Raw genomic sequence first — 14,064 nt, 5'->3', positions numbered from 1 at the left:
AACTCCCTGGTGGACACAGGAAGTTAAAGAGGCAGTGAAGAAAACGAAGAAAGCATATCAAAAGTTCCTGGCAAATAAGTCAGCTTTTACTCTTACAGAATACAGAGACAAATGTAAGAAAGCTAAACAGTGTGTAAAACTAGCTAAACAAAAGTCATGGGAGGACTTTGGCAAAAATATAGAAAATAAATATCAAGAAGGTGGCAAAATATTCTGGAGGTTGTTGAAGAAGCTTAGGAATGGAGGAAAGAGTGCTGTAAAAGGAGTTAGAGATGATAAAGGCGACATGAAAACAGGAGAAAAAGATATCCTTGAAGTATGAAGTAATTACTTTGAAAAACTGCTAAATGAAACAAGCAGTGATGACAGCACAGTGATAAAAAAAAAAAAAAAAAAAAAAACACTGACCAGGCATGCAGTCAGGAATACATATCCATACTTAAAGTAGAAAAAGCCATCAAAGGCTTGAAATGTGGAAAGGCAGCAGGAGTAGATGATATTCGACCAGAAATGCTGAAGTATGGTGGTATAAAAGTCTTACAGTGGCTGCACTGCATATTTCAGAAAGCCTGGACAGAGGGACGAATTCCCGATGATTGGAGTAGAGCTCTCATAGTACCCATATATAAAAAGGGAAATAAAACTGAATGTGAGAATTACAGAGGTATTTCCGTACTGAGTGTTCCTGGCAAGATCTATGCAAGTATACTTGAGAAACGGTTGAGAAGAATTGTGGAAGAAAAGCTTGGTGAAGAACAAGCTGGATTCAGGCCAAATAGAGGCTGTCAGGATCAGATCTTCACTTTACGACAAATAGTCGAGAAAGCATGGGAATATAACAAAGATCTGTATTTAAGTTTTGTCGATTTGGAAAAGGCATATGACAAGGTGCCAAGAGAGAAGCTATTCAATACGCTGCAGTTATATGGTGTGAATGGGGCATTATATCAAGCAATACTTAGTCTTTATTTGAGTTGTAAGTCAGCAGTTATAATTGAAGGAAGTACAGAAGATGGTTTAATGCTAAATCTGGTGTGAGACAAGGATGTACATTATCCCCTCTGTTATTCATTATCTATATGGATCACATTATGAAGGAAAGTGGTATTAAACCTGATATCAAAATTGGAGATGTTAATGTCAGCTCTTTGCTTTATGCGGATGATGTTATACTTCTAAATAAATCCGCTACAAGTCTGCAAGATTCTCTGACAAAATTGAATAGCTGTTGTAATAGATATGGTATGAAGGTCAGCAATAAAAAGACAAAGACAATGAAAATAGGCAGAATCATTGAAAATGTCAACTGTGTTGTGAATGGAGAACCTGTGGAACAAGTAAAACATTTCAGCTACTTAGGCACAATTTTTACTGAAGATGGTAAACTAAATATAGAAATAGACAACAGAATCAGCAAAGCTGGTATGGTGGGAAGTCAATTGAATAAATTCATATGGAATAAGAAAGAAATTAGTCGGAACACTAAATTAGCTGTATACAACACCAGTTTTAACTTATGGATCTGAGAGCTGGGTCAGAAGTAAAAGATTTGACCAAAGACTAGAGACCGCAGATATGCGAGTCCTGAGAAAGATTATAGGCATGAACAGATGGCATCGATGGCAATATCATATTAAAAATGAGGATATTAGGAAAGAACTTGACATTGTCAGCATGCTGGAATGCATTAGCAGAGCTAATCTCAGGTGGTATGGTCACTTAAATAGAATGGGAGAGGAAAGATTAGCAAAACAAGTGTTCTCTGGCAGGTTGGCAGGAAAACGACCTAGAGGAAGACCAAGATATAGGTGGATTGATACGGTATAAAGTGCCTTAGATGATAGAAATATAAGATCTGATAATGTTGGAGTGTTGACAAGTAACAGACTGATTTGGGGGAAAATTGTAGATAGGAAGTTAGTAATGATGTAATTTTTTCATGTAGTACTGTCATATCCTGTACACCCCTTGAGGGTACATGGCAGGAATTTGATGATGATGATGACTAAAGGAAAAACACTGTGGGAAACTGAGCAGAGGTATGTTGCATTTGCAAGACAATGCACCTGCTCAAACTGCTTGTTAAAACCAACACAATACAAAATTTGGGCTTTTAATGTCTACCTCAACCACCCTATTCACCAGACCGGGCCCCATTTGACTATTTCCTATTTCCAAATTTAAAGAAACACTTGAAAGGAACAAAATTTACTACAGATGAAGTCATATCTGCAGCTGAGGACTGGTTTGTGCAACAAGGGAAAGACTTTTTTCCTCAGAGGATTGCAAATGATGCAGCAGCATTGTCATAAGTGTATAACACTTTGTGGGGAATATGTAGAATAATGTGTAAGTTACATGGTTCTACCTCAATTCCTTCATGGCAATTATCAGAATTTTTGAGCACACTCTTATATAATTTTTGTTCTAGGCATTTATCCGAACTTTCAAGCCCCCCCCCCCCCCCATATACTTTTCTTTATGCTGTTTACAAAGAATATTGTGTAACTTTTAGATCAATTATGGAATGACTTTTTTATTTTATTTTTTATCAGATCTGTGCAACAGTGGTGATATCTTTCAATATTTTCTTACACAATTGTCATTAATATGATAATTTTTCTATAATAAAATAATTTTGGCATATTTACCTATACGAGTTGCCAAAAGCTCCCTCACCTTATTATTAAATTACTCTGGATTTAGAGAAAGATGTTGGAAGTTTTTTTTTTTCACTTGGTTAGACTATATGACTTCTCCATTGCTTCCACCTTGGTATCACCACCTCTGAGTCTAGCTCCTATTGATGAGACCTCAATAAAGGTTGAAACCGGTCTGGGTAGTGGCCCTTCCCTTAATGCATAACATTATACATGTCTGTAAGAAGATGTGCTTTGCATTATGGGAGATACTAAGATAAGGAGTGATGATAGCTTGGTCCACCTTTACCACGAGTTGCCTCAGTCCTGAAGATACTTCAGGTGCAAACTTTGTTTGCTTACACTTGGATAAAGGATTAAACTAAATTTATTAAAGTTGTATCATAGTTTGAGAAGCAAGCAGATTTTTTTCTTCTACTTCTGAGCTTGATGAAAGTTTCATATGTTACATCATGAAATTTTCAGGTTATTGTTATGCTAGTTAAGGTATCATACAGTTTGAAAAATAACTCGCACGCACTGCCATGTTTGCCAATTAATATCTTTACCCATCCGTATTAGTTGTCAGATTGGCCAATATTTGAATATTTTTATAGATGTGTTTGAATGCATCTGTTTTTTATTTCTACAAACATTATATATTTGCACCAGAGGAATAAGGTTCTGCAGAAATTTGCACTGCAATAAGGAACAATTCTTATTGGTGTGGAAGCGCTTATTCCCAATTCCACTTTAAACTCTCATACCTTATCTAAGCCTTAGTTCTACAAGAAATATGCTAGGATTGAACAAGAGAAGAATTTGGCATATTGGCTTTCATCAAAATCTCCATTTTTCTTTTCTGTTTACACCAAAGTCTAATACCTATTATGCCTCTTTTTAAATATATTCACTGTTGAGGCACTCAGAACCACCGCAGGCAATCTATTCCACTCATTCACCACTCCCCAAGTAAAAAAAAAACTAGTCTGCACACCCCTGCTAACCACATTTTAGACAACTTCCATCATATCAGAAGAAAAAGACCTCCAGGATGAATTAACTCGTATATCACAGACCATGGCAAACAACGGCTTTCCAAGAAATTTAATTAAAAAGATACTTCTTAGCAACCCCACACAACAACAATCTGCCAAGACTCAATATAAATATATTGAGTCTTGGCAGATTCAATCCCTTATGCAGGAACAGTGTCAAAAAAGATTGAAACACTCTTCAAACTGTTTGAAATTAGCGTAACTTTCAAACCGATCAAGACGATCCAAAACATATTAAGGTCAGCAAAAGACAGCAATGCCTTCTTCAAATATGCTAGAGTATACAACATCCCTTGCTCTTGTGAGATAATCTACATAGGTCAGACATCAAGAACTTGAAATAAGAAAAAAAGGAACATCGGGGATGTTAAAAACAACTGAATAGATAGTTCCAGGTTAGCTATGCACTTCTTCAACACAAGCCACACCAATGAATCGGACAAAAGTTCCATGCCTTATCCAGAAGATTTCCGGAGTTGCAATTTCGAAGAAGCCACAGTTGCTCTCCGTTCTGAAAGCAGCCTAAACAGAAATCAAGGAATGTTCTTGCCTGACATATGGAAAACTCTAATAAGATCGCTAAGCTTGCCAGAATTTAATTTCGCTGCCAACTACACAATGTGTACACACAACAATAACTAATGAAACACACGCTCCATGCACATGATGCTACGCATCTTTTTAATTTATGTTATTACGTTTGTTCTATGCTCTAGCAACTTTGAGTTGTCTTTACTGTTTTGTATGCCCTGAAGAAGCCAAACAGCTCAGTTGGTGAAACTTGTTGGCATAATTTATCATGAAATTCATTGGTCCATAAAAAAACCCAGTGTAATCTTATTCTAAAATTAAGTTAGTGGCCAAAATAATATACTCACAATGAACAGACTCGATGGGACAATAAAACACAAGAAGGTATGTTGTTTTGAGAAATTGGAGGGCATTTGAGGCCAGAAAGGAACTTTATGTGAGATACCGCTTGTATTTGAATGAGGGAGAATGTAGCCATCTGGAGAGATTTCTGTTCTTGGAATGAGTCAGTGTATCAATGCAGGTAAACTAGAATTACCAGGGTGGATGGTAGCAGGGAATGCTTCTTGTGGGAATAGGTGCCTGGGAGAGGGGAGGAGGATACATCAGATAATGCTGAGTTCAGTGGAGTTCAGACAGGATAATGATATGAGAAACAGTCACATTTTTATTCTTTATACTAATGTCAGGAATATCCAGAATAAAGGAGATGAATTGGTGGTGCTGATAGCATCAGCCTGTTCGAAGATTATTGGCATCTCTGAGACATGGTTGACAGAAGACGATATAATAACAGGAATAGACGTATCAGGGTTCAGCATTTTTTGACAGGATAGGAAGGGAAAACATGGTGGTGGAGTACTGCTTATGATAAGTGTTGACTTATGTCCTCTCAGAGTGGACGTTTTGGAGGGCAGTGACACTAATGGTTTTGAAAGCATATGGTGTGAGGTAGAGGTGGGCAAGACAGCATATTTAGTGAGGCATTGCTACAAGTCAAGGAGCACAGAGAGTGAGGAGCAGGAAATGTTTAGGCAGTTGGCAAATACCTCCTTGGCAAGTGCAAGAAGAATGATTGTTATGGGAGATTGTTACTACTGCAGTACAATTTGGAAGAGGAAAATGCACGTAGTAATAAGGGAATGGAATTTCTTGAATTCTTGAGGGACAAATGTTTTAGGCAACACATAGTAGAACGAGCACGAGGTTCAAGAGTTTTAGATTTGGTCATAGCATCAGAAGAGCTGATTATAACTGAGATGACATCTCTTCCACCCCAATTAGAGAGAGTGACCTTGTGGTTTTGACTTGGAAGAAGAATAGACATGCCAGAGTATCAAAGAGAAGGGAAGGTATGTGGAATTATAAGGCAGTTGATTATATTTTTAGATATCTTGGGGCAGTTCCATGGGGGGAGGAATTGGAAGGGCAAGATACCATTAGTGCTTGGGAAATTGTGAAGGAATATTTGTTAGCAGCAACAGTAAGCAGTATTCTAAGAGTGAAGAAGAGGACACAATTTGGTGTAAAGTGGTTGACAAACAATATCAAACAGGAACTGCAAGTGAAAAAGAGATTATGGAAGAGATATGAGGGGGTGGGGTTAGAGAGCACATGCAGGAAGAATATAAGACTCAGGCTTGGAGAGTGACTAGTATGGTAAGGAAGGTGAAAGTGGAATATGAAAAGAGATTGGCCCTAAGATTCAAAGAAAATTCTAGGGAATTTTTTAGCTATGTGGCCAGTAGGAGGAGAAATGGTTGTGGAAGAATGACATTATGGGATAAAAATGAGAATAGAGTGACTGATACAGAGCACATAGTGGAGTTATTCAATGAACACTTTATTGGAGTATTTCATCATGGGGAAGTAGATTTTAATACTAGAGAGATAAGGCAGGTTCAAGGTTTAGAGGAGAGTGTGGTTCAAATACTGAGTTCTCTGGATGTCAATAAATCTGTAGGACTGGATGCAATTTCACCACTGGTTTTGAGAGAATGTGCTAAATAACTGAAACTCCATTGACCTGGCTTTTCAATGAAAGTCTTGCTATAGTACCCATTCCTTGGCTATTATAGCAAGACTTTCATTGCATTGCATAAGTGTGATAGCAGACTGGAAGTGTCAAATTATAGACCAGTTTGTGTTTCATCAGTAGTTAAGATCTTGGAGAAAGTAATGAGGGACCATATACAGTGTTGGGCAGATGAGGGTAATTTTATCTATGCGAGTCAACATGGATTTGTTAAGGGGCACGCTTGCTTTAGTAATATGATTGCCTTTTACGAGGATGGTCTGAAAAGTTCTCAGCCTAACAATGAAAAAAAATTTATAATTCCAGAATTATTTTTATTTTTCAACATAATCTCCCGTAAGACTAATACATTTATTTCAGCGCTGCTCCAGTGCCATTATCCGTTCCTGTAGTGGTTTTCAGAAAGATCTGTAAAATATCACTCTACAGCTCTGCGCAATCACCCCTTGATTCGAAGAAAGATGCTGACCAGTGAGGAAGAGTTTTAGTTTTGGAAAGAGATAGGATTCAGAGGGAGCCAAATCTGGGGAATAGGGTGGATTCCAACAAATCATAGTGCAGATCCCTTAATTTTCCCATTGCCAAAACACCTTTGTGTGTTGGTACATTGTCCTGATGAAAGATGATTTTTTTCTTTTCCAGACCTGGTCTTTTCTGACAAATTTTTTCATCTAATCTGGTTAAAAGATCAGAATAACATTCCCCAGTTATTGTTTTACCCTTTTCAAGATAATTAATAAACAAAATGCCTTGAGCATCCCAAAACACTGATGCCATAACTTTTCCTGTTGATGGACCAGACTTTGTCTTCTTTAATGCTAAATAACTGGCTTCTGTCCACTGTTTTGACTGCTGTTTGGATTCTGGTGTGTAATGGTGAATCCAAGTCTCATCCATAGTTCTTGTTAAATTGCTCCAAGCACTGTTCAGAGATTTTCATGCAAAGTTTTTTTGATCTGCTGTGAGTAAGCATGGCACCTATCTTGCGCAAAGCTTTTTCCTTTGCAATTCTTCATTGTTTCATCCGTCATCCACTATCATATCATGCACTTGATCAATGATTTCTGGTGTTGTTACACTTTTTGGATGTCCTTCACGTGGATCATCTTTTTAAATGCTGATACCACCATGTTTACTCTGAAGCCCATTTCTTAATTGTAAAAATGAACGAGAAGAGTGGCCATAAACTTTTATGAACTTCGAATGAATTTATTTTGCCATTAATCCTTCTTTTACAAAGAATTTTATAACTGCACGATACTCAATTTTATCCATTTCAAGGATACAGACAACACTTCTGCTTTAGACAGCTGTATAAAACAAAGTGCTTGATAGAATGACTTGCAATTTCATATGGATGCTTATGACAGATGTACCAACTTAGAAAAAAAAATCTTGCCAATAGTGTTGCAATCTATGTCCGAGAACTTTTCAGGCCCTCGTATAATAACGTGGGAAGAGTGATTCAGGAGGAAAAGGCATATTCTCTTTTTTTTTTTTTTTTTTCTGATAAGCTGATATTTAAGTTGCAACACATGGGTTTAGATGTCAGGTAAGTCAACTGGATTCAGGATATAGCAATCAGTTCATCAGTATAATATACTAGACTGTGGGTTTGAGTGTCTGTTCATTTGATCTCATTAATATTCTATATAGAAACTGGCTAAAGGATAGCTCATGGTAATCATGTCCAGTAGTTTATTCATATAGTTTTTCCTTTTCCATATAAAATAACTAGCACTTGGAGATCTTAATATCTTATATTTGATAAACATTTGATCTTATCAAAATATCTTCTTCAAATATCAAAAGGGTGTAGGCAGTCTTAATTTGTTAGTAAATAGAACATCAAAGCCTATCATAATGTGTAATTTTAATGTTTTCTAAGTTAGTCTGGGAATGAACAGAATGTTATATATGTATGTATGTATATAAAGGAAGGGATGATTTTTGCTAGGTGTTGGAGAAGTCCATAAATAGACTGCCCATGCTAGTGGTTGCTAGTAAGTAATGGATGAAGATGATTGGGATATTGGATTTGTGAGTTCTTAAGATCCCATGTATGGGACTGAAATAACTCATTTGGGAAACCCATAATAAATTTTCAATTCTAGGATGGGAGGAGGAAGTAGTTGTTTCGATGGATATCACCCAAAGTTCATTTCATCCTTCCTACAAGATTTCAGGCTTTACTTAGCAAAGCATTCTAGTTATAGAATGGAGCCACAGGTTGATTTGTAGAAACTGGTTCTGAATGGTTACTCAGAGAGAGTTTGAAGCTCCTTTTATCCTTCCTGGATCCAAACATTATTCTAAAAAGTTTGTGATCTTGAGGTGCAGTAATTTCTATGTATTTATTTATTTTTACATCTCTTCAATTAAATATATTTTAATATTTGTGACACATCATTATTTCTGACATGCAATACTTGCCCATGTTAGCTAGTATTTAATATGAATTATCCTTCCACAGTTCAAACCTAGTTTTATGTTCTCATGAATGAAATCAGTTGTTCACTTAGAAATATTTGTACATTTATTTTATTAGTATTAAACTACATTTTCACAGGGTGCATGATCTTATAGCCACTATTATCTGAAATAGTCTAGGTCAGTGGTAGAATAGGCAAACTTCAAAATGTGGGTTTATGGGTATTTTGCTATAGGAATAGGATATATTTCTTAATGAAGTTGTCTAGATTCCCATCCCAGCTGGTGCATACGTGCCCCAAATACATGCCCCAGATACTTGTGTATTGTGTTGATCATAATTTCATCTTTTCTTGATTTCCAAAAGTTGTTCATAAGTAGTTTCTTAAAAGCATCACAAAATGAATTTATTTTATGTGTTGTCTTTTTTATGATATGAAATTCTCTTTTACGAGGGTGGTCTGAAAAGTTCTCAGCTTTTACCATAGATGGCAACACTATCAGCAAGATTTTTTTTTCTAAGATGGTGCATCTGTCATAAGCATCCATGTGAAATTGCAAGTCCTTCTATCAAGTACTTTGTTTTATACAGCTGTCTGAAGCATAAAGGTTGTCTGTATCCTTGAAATGGATAAAATTGAGTATCATGCGGTTATAAAATTCTTTGTAAAAGAAGGATTAACACCAAAATAAATTCATTCGAAGTTCATAAAAGTTTATGGACACTCTTCTCCTTCGTTTTTGCTGATTAAGAAATGGGCTGCCGAGTTTAAATGTGGCCATACCAGCCACGAAGATGATCCACGTGAAGGATGTCCAAAAAGTGCACGATATGGTATTGGATGACCGGTGATTCAAAGCATGAATTACTGAGACTATAGACATTGCAAAAGAACATTTTGCATGAATTGCAAATGAATTGTGCAAGATGCATGCTGTGCTTGCTCGCAGCAGATCAAAAACTCACTTGCATGAAAATCTCTGAACAGTGCTTGGAGTTTTAACAATAATAAAACTGATTTTGTGTGTCGATTTATTACTATAGATGAGACTCAGATTCACCATTACACACCAGAATCCAAACAGCAGTCAAAACAGTGGACAGAAGCCTGTTGTTTAGCATTAAAGAAGACAAAGTCGGTTCCATCAGCAGGAAAGGTTATGGCATCGGTGTTTTGGGATGATCAAGGCATTTTGTTTATTATTTTGAAAAGAGTAAAACAATAACTGGTGAATATTATTCTGATCTTTTAACCAGACTAGACAAAAAAAATTCATGAGAAAAGACCCGTTTTGCAGAAAAAAAAGATCATCTATCATCAGGACAATGCACCTGCCCACAAAAGTGTTTTGGCAATGGAGAAATTAAAGGATCTGCACTATGATTTGTTGGAACATCCACCCTATTCCCCATATTTGGCTATCTCTGACTTCTATCTCTTCCCAAAACTAAAAGCCAGCTTGGTCGGTCAAGTGGTTTGTGCATCCACTCTCAAGCCAAAAGGCTGTGGGTTCGAATCCAACTATGGGCATGGATGTTTGTGATTGTCTGTGAAAGTAGCAGTAGATGGCATTGGTGTAGTTGTAGTTCATTGTAGTTTGTGGATTGAGTGAGTGGCGGAGATGGATTGTTGTATAGTAGGTGCCCTCCCTCGATGAGTCTTTGAACTCCCTGGAGGTGTCGCATAATAATAAAAATCTTCCTTGCTGGTGGTCAGCGTTTTTGTTTGAATCAAGTGGTGATTGTAGCTGTAGAGGGATAATTTGCAGATCTTATTGAGAAGCACTACTGGGACGGGATAATGGTGCTGGAGCATCGCTAGAATAAATATATTAGTCTTAAGGGAGATTATGATGAAAAATAAAAATAATTTTGAAATTATAAATCTGTTTTTTCATTGTTACGCCGAGAACTTTTCAGACTACCATTGTATGTATGTGCACTCCCTCCACACACGATTTGCATATGTTCAGAAAAGCATTCTGTGAAGAATAAGTACTAACAACTAATTTAAGTTGATTTAAATATACGCATGCATGAGCCATTCCATGTTATTGGGCTTTCTTTTTACAGGTTTATTAATATTAGTTTTAAAAGTATATCATTATCTTTTAAAATTTTTTGAACAGCCTTTCTGGAATTACAACCTCCAGTAGTTGGGGATACTAAAGGTCGAGTAGTATTCTACTACAAGCCCCTTGCTGCATCTTATGTGAGTTGTTTGCCTTTGCTCAACTATTTCTCACTGTCTAAATGTATTTGTCTTTATTAAGTTTAATACTGTAGCATGCATTGCAACTTTACTAATTTGTTTAATCTATGTCATTAATACTTGGTAGTGTGAAATGTTTAATCACTGTTCTAACTAATTCCTTCTCCTTCCCATTAGATCAAGAACAGGTAATGCTATAATTTGAGTAAAGTAGTGCTCATTAGAAAGGTTTGACAGTCATGGTGGGGGAGAACCCCATATCAAACTTGCTCAGTTATTACAGTTTATATTATAATATGTTTGTCAAATTTTTGGCACTGATATGACCTTCGAAACTTTAAATTTTTCTCATGTGACTGCTCCTTCATTGCATTCTGCTAACTGTAGCAATCTCTTGTGTGATATGAAGGGAAAGAAAATATAGCTTAAAAGAATTGATAAATAGTGACTGTTTCATTTATGACTATGGAGCTTAATGCTATAAAGTTACATATCATTTTAACTTTATCAAGAGGTATCTGTGTGAAATATAGTCTCAAGTAAATGTATCCAGATATAAGACACATGAAATGTACAAGAATTGATTAATTTTGTTTTGTTGATATATATGCTCCACCCCCACCACACGTGTGTGTGTGGACGAAGAAAGGTTGGGGTGGGGAGAGAAGTATATCAGAATAAAACAAGAGTTTATTCTTTGTTAACTTCTTGTCTTTTTATGATCTATTTCTTACTTTTTTTATTTTATAATGCAAAATTCTTGGTAATGTAAAAAAAAAAAATGCAAGTGCACTGGGAAGTGACTATTCAGTGTTCTTGCATTTGTTCCACAGATACAATTCTTCCTTCTACATACGTCCAACTCCAGGTTGTACATAAGATTTGACTTGATCTGATGGTCAAATTTTTGAAACAGTGCAGAACTTTGATTACCTAGGATCAATAATAAATAAACAGGGAGGAGCAAAGGAAGATATAAAATCTAAGATACAGAGAGCACAGATAATTATTAATATGTTAGGAAAAATATGGAGATCAAAGCAAATAGGCTTGAAAAACAAAATCCTGTTATTTAATACAAATATTAAATCATTTTATTATTATTATTATTTGACATCTCCGGGGAGTCCCAAGACTCGTCGAGGGAGAGTGTGCCAACAGCATTGAATGATAGACACCTTCCAACTACTAACCGTGCTAAAACTTGCTTAACTTTTTGCGTGAGCCATTAGTAGTAGAGGCTCTACCAATCGACCAACCTTTTCTACTCTATGTATCAGAAACATGGATAACAACAAAAGCATTTAGCTGCAAATCTTTGTAAATAAAAGTTGAAGAAGAATTCTACAAATAAAATAGCCAGAAAAGATATCAAATAAAGAGTTATGGCAAAAAGCTAAATAAAAACCATTAACGTATGACATCAGAGAAACCTATGCACCCAGTGAAGTGAAGAAGAATATGTAAGTGTTACATCGTTGCTTTCTCCTATTTTCTAACCTTTATTATCTCTGTAATCGCTATTATCTATTCTTCATACGGGCCTAAGAAATTTCTATCTAGGGTTATCTTCTTTTCGGATACTGGCAAATTTATATTTTAAGCTGCACCAGCCAGTATCCTATAATAGAAGGGATTCTTACTCAGGGAGACTTTCCTAGAACTTTAGGCATATACACATTAATAAACACTTTGTTATGGCCATATAGATTTCATTTAGCAGTCGTGACCTGTAATCTATCTCTAAACACTTTCTATTCCCTCCAGCCTAGGTTCAATTTTATAAGTGGTAATTTGATCTTGTAATCAGGCATAAGTAATAAAACATATTTATTGGGATTTCAAGACTTACAACTATGATGTATCATATATTCAATGATCTCAAATTCACACAAATAAATTCATGCTAAGAAAATCAGTACATGCTAAATTAATTCAATTCATGCTAAGTTAGTTCCGGAAAATGCTAAACAAAACTAGATAAGGTAAATGGAACACATTACTACACAAACTATAATCCTTTTCCACAAGTTACTCATTAGTGACACATTAACGTTCTGATGACATTCAATTAAATGCTTTTTGCAATATCAGCTTCACTTATAAAATTCAGTCACACTCATATATGTAATCACTTCCAGACAACTTTGTTTAACGGAAGCTAGCTACTCCAAATAAGAATTCTCACTAAAATTCTCTAATAAATTGTCCACATTCTTCTATTACACTTGATTTTCTTTCCTCTAACACAACTGAAACATATAATAAAATTCTCTACTTTACCGACTCTTTTCTGGATATCAGGTCGCTTCCACACGTAGGGTCTTGTTGCCTTCCGATTAGGCTGTCCCTGTGCCTGGCGTTGGAGATACGCTGTCCTTGAACTGCTGCCGGACATGCATGTGTCTGTTACCGCGTCGAAGGAAACTTTCTCCGTTCCTTCCAATGGGACATTCAGCGAGGGCTTGATTCTGCAGAGGCCGATATCTCACGATTAGCTCCACATGGAATTGTTGCATCCCATTTTATGATTTTTATTCTAACTAGTAATTTCCTCTCATCTATGTTCTACTATTATCTATGCTTGAGATATCACCAAAAAATTTACTAATACTTAAGTTATTTCTCTCCTTAGTACCCCTAATATTTGTATTATACTGCGCCTTTTGGGATATTTAGTTTGAGATATTATATACAAAAACAAGGAGAAAGAACTAAAATATGTCTGAAAGTGAAACAATGTTACAGTTGTGACACTTTATCTCCTTTCTTAACACATTAATTTCCCGCGTGATTAGGTTCGTAATTTTTCAAGTGGTGCATTGGACAGCAATTTCAGACAACTGTTTTATCATTGGACAAAAGGTTTATTAAATTCCTTAACATGGTACAATTCAAATTTTAGTTATTACTCAATTCAATGCTATACTAAATATTTACAAACTGACATTAGCTTATCATAAATAATTAAGCTATGATCCTATAATGGGTATTACGATCATGCCGTCATACACATTCAACACATAACTTCATATGACATGGACATATAAGATTAATTCGCACTATTTAACTATCCAAACTTAAGTAGCTTACTTAAACCATTTACTGTACCAACACATAACTATGACATTTAAACTTTCTTATACAATATAATAAAC

General features: G+C 35.8%; 1 protein-coding gene across 1 annotated transcript in view; it reads left to right on the top strand.

Annotated features, from left to right (window-relative positions):
• Positions 1-14,064, top strand: part of LOC150092693 (cytosolic carboxypeptidase 2-like) — a 354,069-nt gene that overhangs the window by 44,951 nt on the left and 295,054 nt on the right. Inside the window, exon 5 of the mRNA XM_090414258.1 lies at positions 10,824-10,906. Within this exon, the coding sequence (XP_090270384.1) occupies positions 10,824-10,906 (83 nt within the window). The remainder of the gene's footprint in view (positions 1-10,823; positions 10,907-14,064) is intronic.

The sequence above is a fragment of the Typopeltis vanoorti genome, chromosome 25, assembly GCF_054136105.1.
Source record: "Typopeltis vanoorti isolate ZY-2024b chromosome 25, IOZ_Tvanoo_1.0, whole genome shotgun sequence".
Lineage (NCBI taxonomy): Eukaryota > Metazoa > Arthropoda > Arachnida > Uropygi > Thelyphonidae > Typopeltis > Typopeltis vanoorti.
The sequence above is the reverse complement of the archived record's forward strand: the minus strand, read 5'-3'. Positions and strand labels throughout refer to the sequence as shown.